The sequence below is a fragment of the Dermacentor silvarum genome, chromosome 8 (assembly GCF_013339745.2).
Source record: "Dermacentor silvarum isolate Dsil-2018 chromosome 8, BIME_Dsil_1.4, whole genome shotgun sequence".
In the NCBI taxonomy this organism is placed as follows: domain Eukaryota; kingdom Metazoa; phylum Arthropoda; class Arachnida; order Ixodida; family Ixodidae; genus Dermacentor; species Dermacentor silvarum.
In genome coordinates, this window is record NC_051161.1 from 95,498,450 (window position 1) to 95,521,964 (window position 23,515).

The window sequence follows — 23,515 nt, forward strand, 5'->3', positions numbered from 1 at the left end:
GTGTGCGCCCATTCACTTGTTCTTGATACGGCGGCGATAGAGTGGGCATAAGTTTGTTTTCCTGCCATTTGGGACAGATGTGTATAGACAACGTGCGCGAAACTTACTATGACAGGAAGCGGCGTTACTCCCTTTGTCATTGTTTAACGAGTGGTACTCTTGCCGACGTTCTGTTGCTGAAGCCCTTTCTTTGAAGGTTAGCGCTACAAGGCTGGCGGATGAGCCAATTTCTGTATCCTCGAAGAAAGCCGTACATCACGAAGTGCAGGTAACACGTTCAGACAGTTGCAGCAGCGGTCCGCGAACTTGGCCACACAGATTCATTCTATTCCTTAACATTCCAGTCACTATTTTTGCAGCCAAGTACTGCAAACATCTTCAATCCACGTGATTCAATCTATCATGCATGTGTTAGCGAAAACTCAGTCGCACTTCCGACAGCTGATCGCACAGAAGCAAGGCAGAAGCGGTAATGGTTTCGTATTCGAGCGCGGTCGCTGATGAGAGGTATGGCGCGCCGCCGTGAGCGCCATCTCGTTTGTCTAAAACAAACTGCTCCGCGAAAAGGGTCAATAGAATTCACACAAGAGAATTCGGAGTAGGATTTCTAGTCCATAAGGACGTAGCAGGCAACATTGATGAATTCCACAGCAATAATGAGAGGGTAGCAGTCGTCGTAATAAAGTTTAATAGGATGTATAGAATTAAGGTAGTACAAGCCCATCCCCCAACCTCCAGTCACGATGATGAAGAAATAGAAGTTTTATGAAGATGTGGAATAGGCAATGAGAAAGGTGGAAACGCGGTATGCTGTAGTCATGGGCGACTTCAATGTAATAGCGCGGAAAAGCAGGCTGGTGAGCAAGCAATTGGTAACTACGGCATCGCTTCTACGAACACTAGAGAAGAGATGTTGGTAGAATTCCCGGAAAGGAATAGGCTGCGAATAATGAATACCTTCTTCAGGAAGCGCAGCAACAGGAAATGGACCTGGAAGAGCCCTAATGGAGAAACAAGGAATTAAATCGATTTCATACTCTCTGCTGATCCCAGCATAGTGCAAGATGTAGAAGTGTTAGGAAAGGTAAAGTGGAGTTACCATAGGTTAGTGATGTCTAGGATAGGATAGGAATAAACTTTATTTGTCCAGCGGTTAAGGCTGTTGGTGCCCGGGGCTAGGCTGCCAGGGGTCCATCGCCGGAGAAAAATCTTTCGAGATCCGCGGCAATGGCCCTGGCCCGCTGGACGGCCCACTCCTGGTCCTCGGGTGCCTCGCTGAGGAGGGCGGCTTGCCATCTCTCAGCGAGGCGCCCCGCTTCAGAAGGTCCTGCTGTTAACTTCCCCCTTCCTCTTGGTCCTTCTTCTTCAGGGCGTTGACATTCACAAAGTATATGGGCCATATCAGCCCGTTCGTGCTCGCACGACGGGCAGCCGGGCGACGGGTGCAGCGCGGGCCACAGGCGGTGCAGGTGATAGGGGTTGGTGAAAGTGCCCGTCTGCAACGGCCTCAGGTCGACTGCCTGGGACCTGTCCAGCCGCCCGTGGGGTTGTGGATATGTCATACGTTCTTTCCTATAGTGTGCAAGAACCTCTCGGTACGAGGCCGGAAACTCCTCGATATCACAGTCGGCGTCCCCGTGGCCCCCAGCTCCGTCCGCCGCGATTTGGGTTGTGTTGATAATTCCTCCGCTGGGGTCCCGCACAACAACGGCGGCTGCCCTCTGGGTGATCGCGTCGCGGCGGGTAAGTTGCCTCGCGACGAGATGGGCACGCTCGTTGTGGTTGGGCGGGATGCCGGTGTGTTTTCGGCCGTTAGTATTGTTGTTGTTGCGGCTGTTGTCTTCTTTAGTACCAAGCTCCCCGACGTGCGCGGGGAACCATTTGAGGGACTTGATCGTAATCCTGCCGGACACGAAGTCTCCGGCTCTGGCGTTGAGCATGCGCGCCACATCCGCGGACACCCAACCTTTGGTGTAGTTCCGGATCGCTGATTTGGAGTCGCTTATGATCAGGCAGCTCAGGCTATCCTCCGTACCTCCGTGGAGTACCGCGAGGGCTATGGCCATCTCCTCCGCTGCTTCTGCCGATGGCAGCCTAGCTGATGCCGTGACTCGGATCCTTCCCTTCGTATCTACGACCGCCATAGAGAAGGCGGGCTCCGCCGCCGTCGGCCGGCCGTGTCGTTGATGTTGCTGCTGTTGCTGCTGCCGTTTTTGTAGTAGTAGAGTAGACATGGTGGTGTTGGCATCCCCGGTTCGTCTCGCACATTTCGTTGTAGTGGCGATGGTGGTCGTCGTCCCTCGTCGCCATCAACGTTACCGGCGGGCCGCGGATACCTGGCTGCATCGACAAACAGGACGCCTTCTCGTCTTCCGTGCTCCTCGAGGATTGCTACCGCCCGTCGTTGACGTCTTTGCACGTCATGCACCGGGTGCATGTTCTTCGGCATGTTTTCCGTCTGTATGGCGTCCCTGACCTCCGGTAGCAGTGTTTCCTTCAGTCCCCGCGCCTCATGATATCGAATCCCGAGCAGGTCGAGGATTCGTCTTCCCGTTTTGGTGCCCGACAGCCGCTCCAGCTGCGCTATTCTCTGCGCCTCGGCGACCTCCTCGAGCGTGTTGTGTACGCCCAGCTCGAGGAGCCTGTGAGTTGGCGTGTACTGGGGTACCCCCAGGGCGGTCTTGAACGCCCTGCGGATCGCCACGTTCAGCTTGTCGGTTTCGCTCCTGTTCCAGTCGGCATACGCGGCGACGTACGATATATGGCTCAGCGCGTACGCCTGTATCAGCCTCGTCACGTTGTGTTCTTTCATTCCTTTCCTCTTGTTCGCGACCCGCCGCACGAGGTGCGTGGCGGCGGCTCCTTTCTTCTGCAGTCGGGAAACCAGCTCGCGGTTGGCACCGTTCTCTTCCAGCCACAGGCCGAGCACTGGCAACTTGGACACCGTCGGTATTCGCCCCCCCCCCCCCCTCGTCGTGACGTGGACGCCCAAACGACGGGCGTCGAGCACGCCCTGCGGGAGGGGTCCTTTCTTGCGCGGTCTGTGGAGTAGGATCTCTGACTTGTCGGGTGAGCAGACGAGTCCCGTGTCTTCAAGGTGCCGCTCCACCTCCCGGACGGCCCGCTGCAGTCGGTCTTGCATTTCACCAACGCTCGTGTTCTCCGTGGTCCACACTGTCACGTCATCTGCGTAGATCGTATGATTGATGCCCTCTATCGCGTCGAGACGCTCCAGCAGACCGATCATGACGAGGTTAAAAGCATGGGGGAGAGTACGGAGCCCTGCGGCGTTCCCGCACCGCCCATTCGGACCGTTCGCGGCGTGGCCCCGTCGATCTTGACCGTCGCCTCGTGTTCATTCAGGAAGCTGCAGACATATCGGTGAAACCTCGCCCCGAGATCGAGTCGGCTGATCTTGTCCAATATGGCCATGTGCTTCACAGTGTCGAAGGCGCTCTTGAGGTCTAGCCCGAGCAAGGCGCGTACGTGAGTTCTCGGAGCGTTCACTACCTGTTCTTTGATTTGCAGCATGGCATCCTGCGTGGAAAGTCCCTTCCGGAAACCGATGATGTGGGTGCCGAAGGCGTCCTGCTTCTCGAGGAGCGTCGTCACCGTGTTGAGGCAGGCATGCTCCATCACTTTCCCCACGCAGGACGTGAGGGAGATCGGCCTCATGTTTCGGACCTCTAGCGGTTTGCCTGGCATTAGTATGCCTAGTATTAGTATGCCATTAGTATTAGTGGCATTAGTATGCCGTAGTTTGCCTGGCATTAGTAGTAGTATGGTATTAGTATAACGTCCGCGGACTTCTACTCTTGCGGAATACGGCCCTCCTTCCAGCACGAGTTGATGTACTCGCAGAGCTTCTCGATGGCGTCGTCGTTCAGGTTCCTCAGGATTTTGTTGGTGATCCTGTCAGGACCTGGCGCCGATTTGGTCTTCAATAGCTGGAGGACCGCTCTAATTTCCTGCACGGAAAAGTCAGCGTCAAGCTCCTCGTTGGGAGCCCCGCGGTATTCGGGGTGACTCTTCCGTTCCGGTCGAGTGAAGTGCGTCTGCACGATCTCCTCCACGAAGGCTTCAGGGTCGTCCTTGTACTTGTGTCGCAGCTTGGCCATCTCTGTACGGGTCGCCGTTCTGGTGCTTCCCGGGTCGAGCAGGTGCCTGAGAATCTTCCAGGTGCGTCCCGCGCTCATGTTGCCGTTCATCGTGTCACACAGCTCCTGCCATTCTTGCTCGCACAGGCGGCCGCAATGCGTCTTGATCTCCCGGTTGATTTCGGCGATCTCCTTGCGTATCTTCCTGTTGAGTTTTTGCTTACTCGCTCTCCGTTGCATGGATTTCTTGGCCGCAACGAGATGTGCCAGCCGGCTGTCCACTCTGGACGGTTGGGGAGCGTCGTCGTCCCCAGCTCCGCGGGATCTGTCTCCTACTTCTTTGGGGGATTCTTGTCGCCAGTCCATCCATTAGATCTCACCGGTGGCTTTCTCTACGTCCGCGAGTAGTTCTCTGCACCATTCGCTGATGTCTTCAATCGGGCCCTCCTTCTTGTCTCGCTCTCTATTTTTCCGGAATCTATCCCAGTCCACGATTCTTGCCTCTCGGCAGACGTCCTCCTCACTTTCATTCTCTCCCACGGTCACACACAGGATTCTGTGGTCACTCCCCAGGTCCTCGAAAGGGTTCGACCAAGTGACCGCGTCCACGCCCGACCAGACAGAGAGGTCGGGGGATGTGTCGCGGCACACTCCCTGTCCGATCCTGGTGTGCGAAGCCGGCTCGTTGAGTACGGTCAGGCCGAGCTCGTCCATCAGTCCGGCTAACCTCTTCCCTTTCGGCGAGTCAGCTCCGTATCCCCATTGCGTGTGCGGCGCGTTGAAGTCTCCACATATGAGCAAGGTATTGGAGGTGGCCTTGGACATCTCTTCGCGAAAGAGGGCGTCGAAAGTGTGAGTGCGGTTTCTTTGCGAGGGGGAGCTATATACGTTGAGCACGAAGAGGCCGGTCTTATTTCTTCCACTACTCGGAACGACTTCGATCAGGACGTGGTCTATGTCCGACTCTTCGTGGAGCAGGAGTTCGTGTTCGATGAAGGCCGTCCCACGCTTAACCAGGGTGCACACCTTGACGTCCCTCCCCATGCATTCGTAGGGGGTACAACACGTAACATAGCCCGGAAGCTGGGGCCGGTCGAAAGGTTCTTGCAAGGCAATCACGACAGGAAGTTTGTTATTTGAAAGCGTTTTATGTATTGCACCATTGTTGCTTATTTGTTTTTGAAGCCCCTGCAGTTCCACTGCCAGACTATGCGTCTGTTGTCGGACTTGCGGGACACAGCCATGATTGTTATGCAGAGGTGTTGGGGGGACACAACTGTCCGTGCATCCCTCCTTCCCCGGTGCGGGTGGTGTTGGCGTTGTTGCCGCTGGTGAGGATGGCCGGTACATTTATCGCTTGTGGTGACGGTACCCCGGCCCTTCCGGGCAGGTTGTGGTGATGTTGCTGATGCTGCAGCTGCATCGTCCCGCGTTCCAGATCTTCGATTCGTTTATTCATGGCCGCGAGTTGGGTGTTGACCGCTGCGTACTGCGCGTTCCGTCCCGCGTCGGATTCGTTCAGCCTCGTCAGGAGCATGTCAAACATTCGCTCCGTCTTGTCCGTCAGTTTGTTCACCATCTCTTCGATCGCGTCTATCTTTCTGGCTCCTGACCTGGGTCTCTTCGGTGCTTGTGCGTGGACCACAGCGTCTTCCGTAGGTGGCGCGTCGCTCGTGCCCTTGCGCTTGGAGCCCGCCGTCGCCGGTGCTTCTTCGCCGCAACAGGTGTCCATCTCCCCGACTTCGCCTTCTGTCGCGGTCACATCGCCTCGCTCGGCGGCCACGCGGGAGGTGGATGAGGAGATCCTCTCATGTTCTTCAATATTTCGTCCAGCGTCTGCTGTAGCTCGTCGATTTTCCTCGCTGATTGTTCGTTCTGCTTTCTGGCCCTGCCCAGCTCTTCTCGAAGTTCCTTGTTCTCTCGTTCCATTTTCTCCATCCTCGCCGCCAGGAGGCGATCGGGGGCTCCTCTCGTACTGCCAGTGGCGGGGGTGCTCTCTACACAGTATCCATTTCTCCCCGAGACTATGTCGGACCAGGTGACTTTGCGCGGCCCTGTCTGTGTCTCGCCCTGTGTGGGCCGCACGCCGTCTGGCAGGGGGCGGTTTCGGTTCCGGTTGCCGCTTCCACTCCGACTCCGGCTTCGACTTCTGCTTTCACGTCTGTTATGACTTCGGCTCCGTCTTCTTATCGGCGTGAGGGATCTGGATCTCGAGCGACTTTGGCCTTTTCCCTCCGCCATACTGTATCCCGATGGTGATAGGGTCCGCTGAGGGGTCGTCTTTCCATCTTCCAATGTGCGTTCCATTTCTGCTCTGCTTCTCGCCCGCCACCTTCTCTGCTTCACTATGTGCGGCAACTTGTATTTTGCCTTGCACATTCGGTCGGCCGTGGGGTGTGCCTCGCCGCAGATCCGGCACTTGGGCGTGCACTCGTGCTCGCTGCTTGGGTTCTTCGATCCGCAGGTCGGGCATAGTTTGATCTCCGGTCTTAGGCACACGTCGGGTCGATGGCCGAGCCTGCCGCACTCCTTGCAAAAGTCAATCTGTTTCCGATACAAGGATACTCTTATCATGATGCTATTGAAGTAAGCCCATGTGGGGACTTCCTTCGTACAACAATATCACGGTGGTCGTACTGCCGAGCCGCTTGGCGTACGCTAAAGAGGGGTTTCTCGAGTTCACCAACGCATGCGTGAGCTGGTCTTGGGTATACTTCAGGGGAATGTTTCGGATAATCCCTTTTACCATTTTCTCGGGCGCCGAAACGTACGCGTTGGTCTCCTGCCTCTTTCTGTTGATCGTCAAAACCTTGATCATAGCGATTTTCGTCGCTGTTGTCTCGCCCGGTGTGCTTATCACCAATGATGTCTAGGATTTCTCTCAATTTGAAGAGAGAAAGATTTAAAATTAGTCAAGAAGAAACAGGCTAACCTGCACGCAGTAAAAGTAAAAGCAGACCGGTTCAGGCTGGTGCTCGCAAACAAATATGCAGCTTTAGAACAGGAAGATGAAGACAACATACGGGTAATGAATGAAACCGTAACTCGGCTGATCTCAGAAGCAGCAGGTTAGGCACCAAGGCCACCAGTAGGTAAGCTCTCCCAAGTAATGAAGGACCCAATTAAGAAACGGCAAAACATGAAAGTGTCAAGCACGAGAGATCAGATAGAATTCGCTGAACTGTCGAGACTGATCAACAAGAAGAAAGTAAGGGATATCAGATATTACAACGGGGAAGAGATTAAGGAAGTAGTACAATATGGACGCAGCATGAAATCAGTGAGAAGTAAACTTGGCATAGCACAAGGCAAAATGCATGCACTGAAAGATAAGGAGTGTAATATCATCAGCAATTTCGATGTCATAGTAAAAGCTGCGGAAGAATTGTATACTGACCTGTGCAGTTCCCAGAGAAACCAAGCTATTTCATTCGAAGTAGTGATGAACAGGATACAGACGCTGCTTCTAAAATTAGCGATATAGTTAGAAGGGCCTTGAAAGACATGACCGGGGAGAAAAGCTGCTGGAGAAGATGTAATAACAATCGATTTATTCAAAGATGGAGGAGATATGATGCTTGAAATGCTTGCGGTCATTTATACGCAATGCCTCACAACTTCAAGTGTTCCAGAAAGCTGGAAGAACGCCAACACTATACTCATCCATAAGAAGGGAGACGTTAAATAATTAAAGAATTATAGACCCATTACTTTCCTTCAGTATTGTATAAAATATTCACCAAGATAATTTCCAATAGAATCAGGGTAACACTTCACTTCATCCAACCAAGAGAACAGGCTGGCTTCAGGAAGGGATATTCTACGATGGATCACATCCATGTCATCAATCAGGTAATAGACAAATTTGCGGAGTACAATGAACCCCTCTATATGGCTTTCATAGATTGTGAAAAATCATTTGATTCAGTAGAAATACCAGCAGTCATAGAGGCATTGCATAATCGAGGAGTACAGGATTCATAGTTAAATATCTTGGCAAATATCTACAAGGATTGCACGGCTACCTTGGTTCTCCACAAGAAAAGTAGAAAGTTACCTATCAAGAAAGGCGCCAGGCAAGGAGACACAATCTTTCTCCGAGGCAAGCGTCCCACCATGCACTGTAGCTAAATAAAGCCATTCGCTATAGACAGAGTGACATCACTCAGCGGGGGAGATGCGTCTCCCTTTCTGTTCGATAAAATCACTCAGTTTTTTTCCGTAATACACACAAGCAATCACCAAAAAGCAGCACATGCACGTGTGCGGTCTTTTGTCGTACCGGGGTACCGCGCGATACAAGGAAACAAAGCCATCAACCGTTCATGGCACATAAGCGAAAAATTGTCGGCTTTAAATCGCTACATTCATCAAGCACTTAACATTTGAGAGGAGTGCAGATGTCGTAGCCAAGCCTCTTAAGCCGCTGCAGTGTACGTTGTGTTGAATGTGGCCGTAGGAAAAAGACAATTTTACGACTAAGAGCTTTATTGCCCTAAACGGGTAAAAAAATTAGCAACACCCCTTCTAAGCCAAGGGCGAAATCCAGAAACACACGTGTACCGTACATCGGGTGACACGTTAGAGAACCCCAGGTAGTCAAAATTAATCCGGAGGGCCCCCACTACAGCTTGCCTTAAATTCATTCATGGTTTTGGCACGGAAAACCGCAGAAATTTTATAGGTAGTCATGTGCACTCACTGAGCCACAAAAATAACTTAGTACACTTTTCACGAACGAAATAAACTGGCCGAAAATACAAACTGTTTGTGTGCCAATAGGCAGGCGGTCACGCCGGCGTTTCCGAGCGTTTCGCTGACAGCGCCATCAAGGTGGCTTACAGTTATGCCTCTGAATTTGACACACGGTGCGTGTACGGAAACGTGGATTGTTCCTAACATTTTCGGCTAGCAACACAGGCCCGTTAGTGGTTGTCAGGCGTCTCAGCAACGTAACCTATGCCGTGTTCCTTGTCAGGACAAGTCTACGCCTTTTCTGCAAGACCCCATTCCTGCAAACTGCCGGATTTAGGCATTGTCATCCTCTCTATTCCGATTGACGGCGTGCGGGCTACTTCTGTGACAGGGAAATTAGACAGAATAGACAAGTAGACGGCATTGATCAGTGCGTTCAGCGACCCTAACTTTATATTTTTATTGATCATTAGGCATATGCAAGTACACGCGACCCTCCATTCCACACGGGCTGGCATATAGGGACACTGTTTGCAGTATAAGTAAATTTCGCGGGTGTTCTTCTTTCTGGGGTTTTACGTGCGAAAACCTGTTATGATTATGAGGCAGGCCGTAGTGGAGGGCTCCGGATTAATTTTGACCACCTGGGGTTCTTCAACGTGCACTACAACGCAAGCACACGGGCGTTTTTGCATTGCGCCTCCATAAAAATGCGGCCGCCGCGGCCGGGATTCGATCGCGCGATCTCGTGCTCAGCAGCGCAACGCTTTAGCTGACTGAGCCACCGCGGCCGGTCAGTTCGCCGTGTTTAAACGAATATATCCTAATTAAAATGTCTAAGATATCACCAAGCAACGGCATGGAGCATATCTTGGTATGCACCACATTTTCTGGCAATTTTTATGAAGTCCAGCCACGGTTTCAATTGTACTTACGCTTTTCTTCGCTGACTGTCATCATAGCCCCCTCACCAGTTGCAGTATCATTTACCGTGGCAAGATGCGCATATAGATGTCTTTGTTTCATTCTGAAATAGCGATTCAGAGAGAATTTTTAGAAAATTAAGTAAAACAGCAACCTATATGACTTCTCAAGAGCACCTCAGAAGGCACATGCAATCTTGCTGTCTGTTTTTCTTTAAGGGAAAGTAAAATGCTCATAGTGGCGCGAAATTTTGACACAAATCAGGATCACTGAATGTAAATATTGTTACCGCCTGCGGTGTTTTATAATACTTTAATCAAGATAATAATACCCTTTGCTTCTACAGAACATTGACTGATTACGACATGCTGCCAGCATTTCCTCGACATGCCGCCATGATCAGTGCGTAAGCAAAAATGTGTAGTGGACGGCCAACGTGGAAGTCGTGAAAGTAATTAGCCCCAGTTAATTATTGTGCAATGATGGCAACAGTATCTATAGTTGTGAAGGAATTCTCGTTTCTTTGGCAGTTGTAAGCCGGCTGACATTACATATGGCCATCATGTATGCACACTTAGTATGCACAAAGATCGCAGTAACAATTACTTGACAGTAAAAGTACCTCACACATTTGTGGATCATCGACTAATCATTTATGCATTCGGATACACACACGCCAATTAGCAGATTTAGACGCACGCGCTCTCGCACGCGAGTATTGTGGCGTCTGAAAGTTGAGGGGTGCGCTTGTCGCTGAGGTCCACCCGCGTTTCTGGAAATGCGCCATCTCACATGGCCGGCTCACTAGAGCAACACATATGCCTGCTGCCTCAGTGCGTGGGATCTGCCCGATCCTAAATCAATGTGTAGGGGGAGTATCTGGCATCTGTGGAGTAAACGAGGGGAAAAGAAAGCGCAGATGCGTAGCTGTTGTCGTCCTCACGTTGTTACGCTGTCATCTTGCCGTACTACGCGGACAGGCTTCAGTCGTCGTTGCGCCGTCATTATATACATCATCGTTATTCATCTGTCTACATTGTGTCATGCCATCTACCGAAACATATGAACAATAATTTGTGCCCTCACTACAAAACTCCTTTATCGATACCAGCACTGTACTTCCTTACTGTTGTTAATGTGTTCATATAATTTGTGTACTCCTCATCAGGCAGTTCGTTCACTTTGACAATTATTTTAGATGGTTCGTTCCCAACGCCAACGAGCTGGCCCACGCCCGCGCACGCGAACTCACCCACCGCGCCGTGGATTAACGCCGCTCGAGGTCGCGGACGCGGGGATCCACAAGGACTCGCTCCACACGTTTAACGAGATTTCAAAGCACTATCAGCTCGGCAGGAGGGTCTATCCCCCGCCCCACGCCAAGCTCTCCACCCCTCAGTCTTCCACCCTTCGCATGCTGCAGACCGGGTCCTATCCCAGTCTAGCCAGGTTCAGCAGGTACGCGGACTCGTCCGAGCCCAATTGTCCGGATTGCGGCGATCCCTTCTGCACTTTAGAACACATGCTCTGGCGGTGTCCCTCGTTGCGGGACCACGATAATCTCACCACGGAAGAAGAGTGGGTGGAGGCGCTCAAGAGCTCCGACCTCACCGCTCAGCTACGGGCTGTCCAGAGGGTCCGCCACGCGGCCGTCAGGCACGGCCTGCCCGTCCCGACGTGGGAGCGGCCCGTGGTGGCTCCTCCCCAGTAAAGGGTTCTCGGAGTCGCTCCTCAGGACCTAAAATAAAGTTCATTGCCTGCCTGCCTGTCCTACAACAATCGTTTTTTTTTTCAAATAGAACATGCATAGAGATAGAACAGCAGTAAATCTGAGATGTAGACCCGAGCCTGAGCACTGATCTTGTGGCCTCAGAAACAGTGCATGGAGGAATCCGTCACGTGCTTCAATTTCAAATTCTGTTTTGGTGTTTGGAGCAACTTCAACTCACGCCACCGTACGGTCCTTTTAGGTGCCTCAATAACAATACACCGGCTACTTATGCTGTTTGCGCCACCGAACTGCTATTGAAACTCTGCCACAACCTTCAGGTGCGCATTCTTAGTGGAGAAATCAAAGGTTGTACTCGCAACATGAGTGTGTCGCTGGAATTTTCAGCTAAAATGGGTAAGCGGGCAGACTTTCTGGACAGCTTGTAGAAACTGTAGAACTTGGGCTGGGGCCATCGCAGATTACATTCGGCATCATATCTTTGAGTGACGCGGCAGATTTTTTACAGCGTAAGCTGTTATGGGCTTATTCCAATCGCTGTTTCGGTTGGCGATGTTGTCCTCCGCCACCGCTGCCTGTGTACTTCGCTGCTATCGCCAGGGTCCTGCCCACTATGGGGGATTGGTCAAGAAATGGTTGGATTGCCTTGAGGAAGAATAAAAAAAAAAGATTATGGAGGTGCATAAAAAATCCAAAAATGAAAAAAAGTCGCAGTTTTTCATGGAAGGCGAAACATTGACTGCGATAGAAAATTAGCAAGAGAGCCATACGAAGAAAGGACAGTACTTTTATCAACCGTAGGAACTTTCAAACATTCGCTTGCTAACTAAATTAACAGGCATGGTGTCACCGCTTGCAGCTAACATGACATCACACTCGATGGCCGTGGACACTCGCTGTGAAAACGCTGGCGTGAGGAAACGCGGCAGCAGCAGTGAGCGAACTGACCTTCGTGCTGTCAATCACTTCAACATAAACTGAGCGCTGAGAACACACCGCACGCACAAAGCTACGTGCCACCGACGCACCTAGACTCTGCCCCAACGCAGATCGCTCTCAAGATACGGCCGCGCAACCTTCCGCAGCCTCCACATATGCAGTTGAAACTGGAGTAGAATTACACACCCTCCCTCCCCTCGCACCGTTGCCTTGCAATGTTGGGTGCATCGCGGGTGATGGAAGACGGCGCACTTCCTGCTCATTTACTTCCTTTTCGCATGGGCAACATTGAGCCACGATCGCCGGCTCCCCTAGAACGCTTTCACTCATACATAAAGCGTAGGGCGGGCGGCGACGGTGTTATCCCCCTCGGACTTTATACGGAACCTCACGACAGCGGCAATGATGACGGCGGCGGCAGAAATGCTCCCGGAAAGTCTATATAGTGGCTATCGCAATGAAACATGTCTGGTATACCTGATTACAGCTTCAACAAAATCACTCCCTCAACTGAACAGGAATTGGCCTCCCTGGTGCCGTATTCGGCCACTACTTCCCTCAAGATTCGTGCAATTAACTCATGGTCCTCAGTCCCCAGCGGCTGCGAAGCACCTGACCAAGGCTGCGGTCAGACCTGCGACGCCGCAGAGGGTGCTAACAATCTCTGGGTCCGTACCGGCCGCCACTGGAAACTGAACCTCGCAATGTTTAACACCGCTCACCCTCTCGAGTGAGGCTAGCTTAACAAATCTATTTCAGGAATTATCAGGCATTGCGTGAGATACTATCGGCCTTAGCAAGGTTAGAAGAACTGGCGTGGCTTATACAGTGCTGATTAACGGCCACGTCATCTGTAACAGAAGTCTTGCAGATAGCAGAGAACTTTGGATAGGAGGATCAATGTCTACAACATTAATTCTACAGTCTTAATGAGAGGGCAGCAGTCGTCGTAAAAAAGCTGAATATATAGGAGGTATAAAATGAAGGCAGTACAAGCCTACGCCCCAACCTTCAGTCACGATTATGAAGAAATGAAACAGTTTTATAAAGGAGACAGACGAGGATGGCGGAAACTAGGTGAGGTGATGAAGTTAGGAAATTTGCAGGCCCAAGTTGGAACCAGCTAGCACAAGAGAGGGGTAATTGGAGATCACAGGGAGAGTGTTTCGTCCTGCAGTGGACATAAATATAGGCTGAAGATAAAGAAGAAGAGGGTACGTAATTAAATGAAGCAGGCTCGGTGACTGTATGTCACAGCCCTGTTTCAGTGGAGATGCCATTAATCACCATATTCACCAACATCCTTAGCATCATACTATGGCACTTGTCACACAATGTCAGATGCTCACCGCGTAGCGTCGATACGTGCGTAATTTGCATTTTAGTTGAATATTATTACACCAGGTTGCACGCCATATAGCTGTTGGATAGGTAGCGGTACAAGGTAGTTTGTGTTTTCTATCGAGTATGTGGTTCTACTCCCTATGGTGGATCGGTCAAGAAATTGATGGAAGGTACGGAGGGTAAAAACGAAGGTTAAGGTGATATATACAAAAGTGCTAGGATTAAAAACATGTATAGCATACCTGATTAGATCAAGCAGGCCAAGTGACGGTCACCGCCCCGTCTCAAAGCGAATGCCAATTAATTATCATCATCATCATCATCATCATCATGAACAACATCATCTCGTGCCACGGGTTAAGGGATGTGACATGTGCCCCGCGTTGTCTCAATACCTGTGTTTACCTTTCGGTATATACCTTATTTATCCGAGTTACGCGCGCAGCTGCAGCCCGGCAGCGTCTGTCTCAGCAGACCCCTTTGCAGTGAGAAGCGGAAGCCGCAGGTCGCCGTCGACGCCGGGCGCACAGTCAAGATCGTGCTCGTAAAAAAGACGCAAAGAGACTTCGCCGCGAAGACCCTCTAGTGCGTGCTGCCAAAAATGGAGCTGCTATACAACCACTCGTCCAGCTTACGCTGCGACTTATTTCGAAGTGCAGAATCTTGAGCACTGTACTTTGCGTCCACTCTTGCGTTGACATATTGTAGGCGAATCTCACTTAGGGAGCAATTGACTCTCATGTCATGTGCTCGACATCACTCTTCACCTTCAATATAAATTCTAGTGATGTTCTCCACGGGCCATTTGTTTGAGAGGGTTGGAGATCATCCTGCTTTGTTTTTTCGTGGCGTACCCTTAATATATACTTGGGTAATGAAAATATTATCCGTAGAAGGCATGTTATTTAAAATTAATACAGCCTGTGTTATAGTACCTGTTTATATATATATATATATATATATATATATATATATAATAAGACTCCCAGGGTTACTTCTAGGTGTAAAACATAAATACCCCAGAAAGTGGATGGAAAATCGGCTCCGCGGTAGCTCAATGGTGAGAGCAACGCACGTGTAATGCGAAGACGTGGGTTCGTTCCCCACCGGCGGACAGTTGTTTTTTCATCCATTTTCATTTTCAATTATTTATCATTTCTTTCATTCAATTATTAAGTGCAAGTAATTTCCCCTATGTTGTCCTTGGTGTTATTGTTTGTTGGCTTCTTATGATATAAAATGGTAATGTTGTTGGCTTCTTCGTGTATATATATACATATATATATATATATATATATACGTTAATACAGCGTATGACCAGTCTCTCAAGATGTTCACTCTGTTATGCCTAAGGAACTACAAGAAGAAACTATACATAAAGAACTTTATTTCAGTCCTGAGGAACTAAGATCTAGGCGAGCCGAAGGCTCCCCCAGATTAAGTCGGTGGCTCCGCCCACGTTGGGACCGGGAGAAACTATACAACTTTTTTTTTTCCGACTGTCACATGTTTTTAGGCTGTTTATAGGTTGAAGACGTAGATGTGTCTCTTTAATTCAACTGTGAAAATTTATAGATTGTCTCGGTTCATATCCTATTGTTAAATTGGTCATATAATGTGTCGCCGTTTGGCATCTATAAACTGTCAGTAGTACAGCTGCAATTTTGCCAGTGTTCAAAACTGGCGGTCAAAATTACCACCTCGAGTGCACAGGAGGCAACTTATTATTTCACCTGTGCTAGCAAACTGTCCATTACTATTTGAAAAGTTACTGTTGGCCATCGATGCGCAAATGCCCACCTTGATGGTTAGGACCATGTTTATCACGGTTGCTATTTGATCTAGATTGTCTTGAAAACACGCGTCTGGCCCAGCAGTGAAAATCGCTTAACTTTACAGAGACTATCAAGCGCATCGTCATTCATAAGAATTAGTTACCCACGCAAGCGTGACCTCTAGCTGCCGCCCTTATTTCACACTAGACGGACCAGTAGTAACCAGTGTCTTTTCATTAGGTAAAACAAGTCGCCGCAAAGCGTGCCAACTTCAGTGCAGGTAGCTTTCCGCATATGAAATGAAAATAGACGCGGCACGCTAAGGCGCGTCCGGTCTCTCAAGCGTCGTTGACCTGGATTAGTCGACGACCCAGACCTGGAAATTCACGCGACCATTTTGTAGCCAGATTTTCGCCTCTTCGCCGTCGTCGCACTTTGAACCATCGTCGCACTTTGAACCGTCGCCGCACTGTGACGTCACACCACGGCTCTCGATCCTCTAGCAACTCGGCTAGTCGCGGTCGCCGCGCGGCCACCGCTCCTGCCGTTGGTAAAGGAACTTAAGCCGTTGGGCGCTCGCCGCGCCCTCTGTGCGACGTCACACCACGGGCCTCGATTCTCCGGCGACTCGGCTCGTCGCCGTCACCGCCGTGCGGCCAACGCTGCTAGAGGCAGCAGTCCGCCGTTGCCTGGCGCCCTCTGTTTGACGTCACGCCATGGGCCTCGATTCTCCGGCAACTCGTCTCGTCGAGGTCGCCGCGCGGCCACCGATCGTGCCGTTGGTTTTGCCCGTTGGTTGACTACAACGTCTCTCCTTTCCTATAGTCTAGTGGGAAACCGCTAAGTTTAATAACATGTCTAACTACAAGCGAAGCCTAAGCGCAGCCGGGGGTTTGTAGCTATCGCTACTCGACTAGGTTTCATCGTCATCATCATCATCAGCCTATATTATATGTCCACTGCAGGACGAAGGCCTTTTCCTGCGATCTCCAATTACTCCTGTGTTGCGCTAGCGTATTCCAACTTGCGCCTGCAAATTTCCTAACTTCATCACCCCATCTGGTTTTCTGCCGACCTCGACTGCACTTCCCTTATCTTGGTATCCATTCTGTAACCCTAATGGTTCATCCACACCGCTCTCTTCCTGTCTCTTAACATTAGTCCTAAGATTTTTCGTTCCATTGCTCTTTGTGCAGTCCTTAACTTGTTCTCGAGCTTCTTTGTTAACCTCCGAGTTTCTTACCCATATGTTAGCACCGCTAGAATGCAATGATTGTACACTTTTCAACGACAGTGGTAAGCTCCCAGTCAGGAATTGGCAATGCCTTCCGTATGCACTCCAACCCAATTTTATTCTTCTGTGAATTTCTTTCTCATGATCAGGGTCCCCTGTGAGTAATTGACCTAGATAAACGTACTCCTTTACAGACTCTAGTGGCTGACTGGTGATCCTGAATTCTTGTTCCCTTGCCTGGCTATTGAACGTTATCTTTGTCTTCTGCATATTCATCTTGAACCCAATTCTTACACTTTCTCGATTAAGGTCCTCAATCATTTGCTGTAATTCGTCTCCATTGTTGCTGAATAGGACAATGTCATCTGCAAACCGAAGGTTGTTGAGATATTCGCCGTTGATCCTCACTCCTAAGCCTTCCCAGTCTAAGAGCTTGAATACTTCTTTTAAGCATGCAGTGAATAGCATTGGAGAGATTGTGTCTCCTTGCCTGACCCCTTTCTTGATAGGTAACTTTCTACTTTTCTTGTGGAGAACTAAAGTAGCTGTGGAATCCTTGTAGATATTTGCTGAGATATTCACGTATGCCTCCTGTACTCCTTGATTATGGAATGTCTCTATCACTGCTGGTACCTCTACTGAATCAAATGCGTTTTCATTCTCTATGAAAGCCATATAGAGGGGTTCATTGTACTCCGCAAATTTCTCTATTACCTGATTGATGACATGGATATGATCCATCGTAGAATATCCCTTCCTGAAGCCAGCATGTTCTCTTGGTTGACTGAAGTCAAGTGCTGCTCTGATTTTATTGGAAATTATCTTGGTGAATATTTCATACAATACTGAAAGCAAACTAATGGCTCTATAATTCTTCAATTATTTAACGTCTTCCTTCTTATGGATGAGTATAGTGTTGGCGTTCTTCCTGCTTTTTGGTACACTTGAAGTCGTGAGTCATTGCGTATGAAGGGCCGCAAGCTTTTCAAGCATGATATCTCCTCCATCTTTGAATAAATTGACGGTTATTCCATCTTCTCCAGCAGCTTTTCTCCCCCCGGTCATGTCTTTCAAGTCTCATCTGACTTCATCACTAGTTTTAGAAGGAGCCTCTGTATCCGGTTCATCACTACTTTGAATGAAATAGCTTGGTTTCTCTGCGAATTGTACAGGTCAGTATACAATTCTTCAGCAGCTTTTACTATGTCATCGAAATTGCTGATGATATTACCCTGCTTATCTTTCAGTGCATACATTTTGCTTTGTCCTATCCTAAGTTTACTTCTCACTGATTTCATGCTGTGTCCATATTTTACTGCTTCCTTAATCTCTTCCACGTTATAATTTCGAATATCCCTTACTTTCTTCTTGTTGATCAGTTTTGACAGTTCATCAAATTCTATCTGATCTCTTGAGTTGAACACTTTCATGTTTTGTCGTTTCTTTATTAGGTCCTTTGTTTCTTGGGAGAGCTTACCTACTGGCTGCCTTGGTGCCTTACCTCCCACTTCAATTGCTGCTTCTGAGATCAGCCTAGTTGCGGTTTCATTCATTACCTCTATGTTGTCTTTATCTTCATTTTCTAAAGCTGCATATTTGTTTTCGAGGACCAGCCTGAATTGGTCTGCTTTTACCCTTACTGCCTCTAGGTTAGCCGGTTTCCTCTTCATTAATCTCACTCTTTCTCTCGTCAAATTGAGAGAAATCCTAGACCTCTATAACCTATGGTCACTGCACTTTACCTTACCTAACACTTCTACATCCTGCACTATGCTTGGATCGGCAGAGAGTATGAAATCTATTCCATTCCTTGTTTCTCCATTAGGGCTTTTCCAGGTCCACTTCCTGTTGCCGCGCTTCCTGAACAAGGTATGCATTATTCGGTGCCTATTCCTTTCCGCGAATTCTACTAACATCTCTCCTCTTGCATTCCTAGAATCGATGCCACAGTTGCGAATTGCTCACCAACTTGCTTTTTCCCCACTTTTGCATTGAAGTCGCTCATGACTACAGTATACTGAGTTTGCACCTTTCTCATTGCTAATTCAACATCTTCATAAAACTGTTCTACTTCTTTATCATCGTGACTAGAGATTGGGGCGTAGGCTTGTACTACCTTCATTTTGTACCTCCTATTCAGCTTTATTACGACGACTGCTACCCTCTCATTAATGCTGTCGAATTCATCAATGTTGCCCGCTATGTTGTTATGGACTAGAAATCCTACCCCGGATTCTCTCTTGTCTGGAAGACCTCTGTAGCAGTTGCCAGGTTCAGTTTCCATTGGCGGCCTGTCCGGACCCAGAGATTCTTAGCACCATCTGCCGCGTAGCACGTCTGACCTTGGTCAGGTGCTCTGCAGCCACTGGGAACTGGGGGCCATGGGTTAATTGTCGGAGTCATGAGGGAGGTAGTGGCCGCATACTGGACCAGGGAGGCCAATTCCTGTTCTGGTGAGGGAATGACTTTGATGAAGCTTAGTGGGCCTTTCTAGTTTGGTTGCACCTGAACTAGTATAGCCCCACTAGCTCTCGGCAATATATTTTGCTTGCCGTTGTCAGGCACCACTCCATGCCTGAAAATGTGGTGGACTGGAGTAGAATTCGAACTTGCGACCTTCAGATTTGAGGCCGGGTATTCTACCTCTGCTCCACGCCACCACCTAGGTTTAACCATGCCGCGACTAGGTTTAACCAGAGCTAAACCACAGCCAATCTTTCACTTGGTATCTATAGCTTGAGGTCACCAGATAGAACCACCCGATCATTTCCTTGCAGAACCACGATAGCCGCCCCTTAATTCTGCAGGGCCAGGAACCCAGAGAAGGGGCACTCAGAATACTTTGAATCAGGGACGAGTCACGAGCCAGATGCTCATTCGGTGGGCCGCAGCTATTGAAAGGGAAACAGACGACTAGATGATACGTCGTTAAAGTAGGAAGGTGGCAAGGCTTTTCCAGAGGTCGTTTCAATACCAGCGCATTTTACCTGGAAACCGCGATTCGTTGCAGTTCTCCAATGGGGCTGTGCCATCGACTTACATTCATGGCGCATCTACAGGGTGTACTAACTATTCTACACTAAGATTTGAAAATATGCGCATTCCACGCGTAACTCGGCAGAACAAAGGTAATGTTTTTTGCCGTCGCTTGGGAATACACGCAAAATTACTGCGCGCCTGGCCGCTCGATGCACTTTGCTTGTATTCGCGGGTTTCTTTCACGCTCGGAAAAAGTTTCTCTAGTACGTATTGAGCAACAGAAAGTTGTATTCGGTGTTTATCATGTTGCTCTACAATCTTGTCTTTGACACTTTTAATCTGTTTATAACATTTGAGAAGTTGAGTAATTATTGAAGACTATTGCGTTTTTAAGCTGAATGCAAAAAAATATCTGTTTCCAAGTGACAGCAAACAACATTACCTTGGTTCTGTGTAGCTACGTGGCATTTGCGTGTTTTAAAATCTTGGTGCATAGTAGTTGCGACACCCTGTATACCATTGAACGCGTCTTCTTCTTCTTCTTCTTCTTCTGCTGCTGCTGCTGCTACTGCTGCTGCCGCTGCTGCCGCCGTTGCCACAGCCGCTGCCGCCACCGCTGCTGCTGCTGCCGCTGCCGAGAGCTTGACCAGCCTTTTCGTTCTAAACCTGCATATCCCGCTCCTTGATTCCACGCTTGACAGCCGCTGTGCACCAGCTACCACAAAGAAGCTCACATCCAATATGCGCCCCAAAGCCAGCACACTACATTATGCTCCATTGTGAAAACATTCTGGCCATAAAACGAGCAGGAAGCCATATTTTAGTCCATGGTTACCGTTACTGTATTAATCAACATGCCAGTAGGACTTACATATTGCTTGGCTAGTGTCAGTAGTTTACAATGTCGAACCTCATATCATCAACTTCCGTCGAAGCTTTTCATCGAGGCTGCCAGAATATAAAGGCCTTAACCCACTGACGCGCATCAACGAAGTAAACGCAGTATCGGTTTCCTGAAATATACCGCTAAAGAAGTTCGTCGCTCGGCTTTGAAAAAGTGGAAGCCAGCTCTAAATTTTTCGGGACGTTTCTCTTTCTGCCTGAAAAAAGTTGATCGAACATATAACGAGCACACTTATATTGCGCAATCTCTGCTCAGGCCTCGTGGAATAGTTGACAGCCGGCGATAAGGCCTGCGCAAGTGTATGCGTTGACCACTGTTTTGGATATAAAATCATCCTAGTGGGTAGATGCAGGACCACATCCTCTACAGTGATTATATGCATTTTGGTGTGTTCGACAGGAGTACGGAGACCTTGTGCAGCCCTTGAAAGGGGACAGCGGGAAGAGTTCACGAAGACCGATCGATGCTTTCCGACGTTTGTTTATTGTACCATAACAATCTAGAAGCTGCCTTCAGTGTTTGTTTCCTTCCTTATTCAGAAAATGCTTTCAAAGTTACAGAAGATGGGGTGATGAGGTCATTTCTGTGGGTTATTGGAGATGCATATATCTGTCCATTAAATTGAGCACAGATAGTAACTAGAAAACTAATCGGGCAAGAAATAAAGCTAGCTTATTGGCCAAAACAGCCAGATGATTTGTACTAATGTGTCACGCGTACATCAACGCCTGGTACGTTCGCTTGTGCACGCAGAATGAACACATGAACGCAAGGTGCCCCACACGCACAACATTAATTCAATATGGATTTTCAATAGCCGTAGCACACGGTAACATCCAACGCTTATTGTGCACGGCATGCGTCCTCCCTAACTATGTTTTATGTCCGCGCTACCGCGTTAACCAACGTCTGTGGGGCGATCGTTTATACGCTAGCGTCGGGGCGCTGATAGTACCGGTAATCTTCGTCGCGGATATCGTCGCCGCCCGGTCTGTGGTCCGTCGTCGCAACCCGGTCGTCGTCAGTCGTTGCTGGTGTCCGGCGTCACCGATGCCCCGGCTGACGTGACGAAGGCACAGTCCCTGAAGAGCTATCGTGCTCCGGCCGAGTGGGACTCGTGCCTGCTGGAGCTCCTGGTGCGCACCGGCCCAGCTTAGATCCATAGACGGGATGGTGACTGGCTGCAGCCATCCTTCGCGCGTCCACGTTCAGCGGCGTGAACGCTGACGTGTCCTGGCGGGTATGTCCGTGTCAGCGGTAGTTCCTGACGCGGCGGTCAGCTGCTCGCTGAGCCTGTTACTCGGGCGGGACGTCGCTGCATCGCCTTGGTACTTGGGCAGGACTCAGAGTGGGGCGCTCCGGCCGTCTTCTCCTGGAACGTTGCGCCCTGGCCACCACGTCCTTCTATGCGCGCACCCTTTCCACAAGATGACGTCTCCACGTGCTCGTTTCATTTCTTCCTTTTTGAAATCTCCTCTTGTGTACCTTCGATCACATTATCACTTTCTTTTCTTTCTTTGTTTCTGCATGTCACTCCTGACATAATGCAACTCTTGATGCTCATCATTGCAAGATTTCATAATTGTTTTGCAAACATGCAAGAAGTTGGCGATACTAATTTCTGTATACCGTAATTATTCCTAGCTCAATTTGCCAGCTTAACAGGAACGCAGCTGTCGAAAAGCTCAACTATTACACGCTTAAGAGGTATCTCTGCTATAACTACGGAACCTGGTTGTTAAGCTTCATCGTCAGGAAAACATGACGCGAGCGTCCTTATCCTAAGCCAAGACTCCATCCGTTTGGCTTAATGCTCTACCGACCGTGAAGCGTAACCGGTCACGCCACTCGAGGACCTAGACTAAGGGCCTGACAGTTGGACCCTTCTTCAGTTGAAATTCGGTTTCTGAGTAACAAAGCCGGAATTTATTGAGCTGAAAAAAATTATCAGCGTCACTGGTTTGCACGTCTAGAAACGGTTATGAATCTTTTAAATGACTAGCTTCAGTCTTGCATCAGCATCTGTCGATTCGCTGTTTTGGTAAAATCAGGTTTGTTTAATTTACGCAACCTTTTTTTTTTTTTTGAACACCACCTTGGGTCATAAAACAACTCTACCTCTGTTATAAAAGCAATTCCGAGGAAACAGTTTAATTCTTGTATATTTTATATTATAAAGAAACTTCTCTAGCATTTTCAGTACCGCAGAAAGCACTTCGGAAATTACAAGGAAGCACTCATGTACATACTAACATAAGGAACAATGGTTAGGATATTACCTTTATCCATATTTAAGGGGGTAATTTTCATTATGAAAGCCAAATAGCTTGCCGCTTGTAAACTGTTATTTTTGACCTCTTGAATGGAATGCCAACAGAAACTGTAATACTATAATAGTGGCTCCTTTGTACTTACATCCCATTGTCCATGTAAGACTGCAAAAATTCATAATCGGTTCCATTAAGCAATACCATTTTTGAATAGACGCAGCTATGATTTGGTTTATTGTAGGTGCGCTTGACCATCCAAATTGGTCCAGAGGTGTTAAGTGCCTGGAACAGACAAAACGTTTGTTGGCATCGAGCATTTCTGAGGGTGTTCCAAGCGCTTGCGCAACAGGGTAAATCAGGCAGCGTGAAAATGAGTTGATAAACGGTAACCAGGCGAGAAACAGAAATCATAGTTTAATGGGTTTTTTTTCTAGGCACCGGGAATCAATCATGACGAAGAGGTGGAGTGCCGCGCTTACCTAACTGCTCAGCTGTTTTGGCCAACTTTGGTTCTGAATTACACAAAATATAATGAAGCTAGTAGCAAATTTTTTTACTAAATATATGCATGTTTTTGCTTGTGTTCAGTTATTTTTGGTTTTTACGGGTAGGGTAGATGTTTTTA

General features: G+C 49.0%; 1 protein-coding gene across 1 annotated transcript in view; it reads right to left on the reverse strand.

The window, feature by feature from the left end:
* Positions 1 to 23,515, reverse strand: part of LOC119462299 (uncharacterized) — a 39,710-nt gene that overhangs the window by 11,816 nt on the left and 4,379 nt on the right. Inside the window, exons 2-3 of the mRNA XM_037723642.2 lie at positions 23,036 to 23,172; positions 9,728 to 9,819 (exon numbers count right to left, since the gene is read on the reverse strand). Of these exons, the coding sequence (XP_037579570.1) occupies positions 9,728 to 9,819; positions 23,036 to 23,172 (229 nt within the window). The remainder of the gene's footprint in view (positions 1 to 9,727; positions 9,820 to 23,035; positions 23,173 to 23,515) is intronic.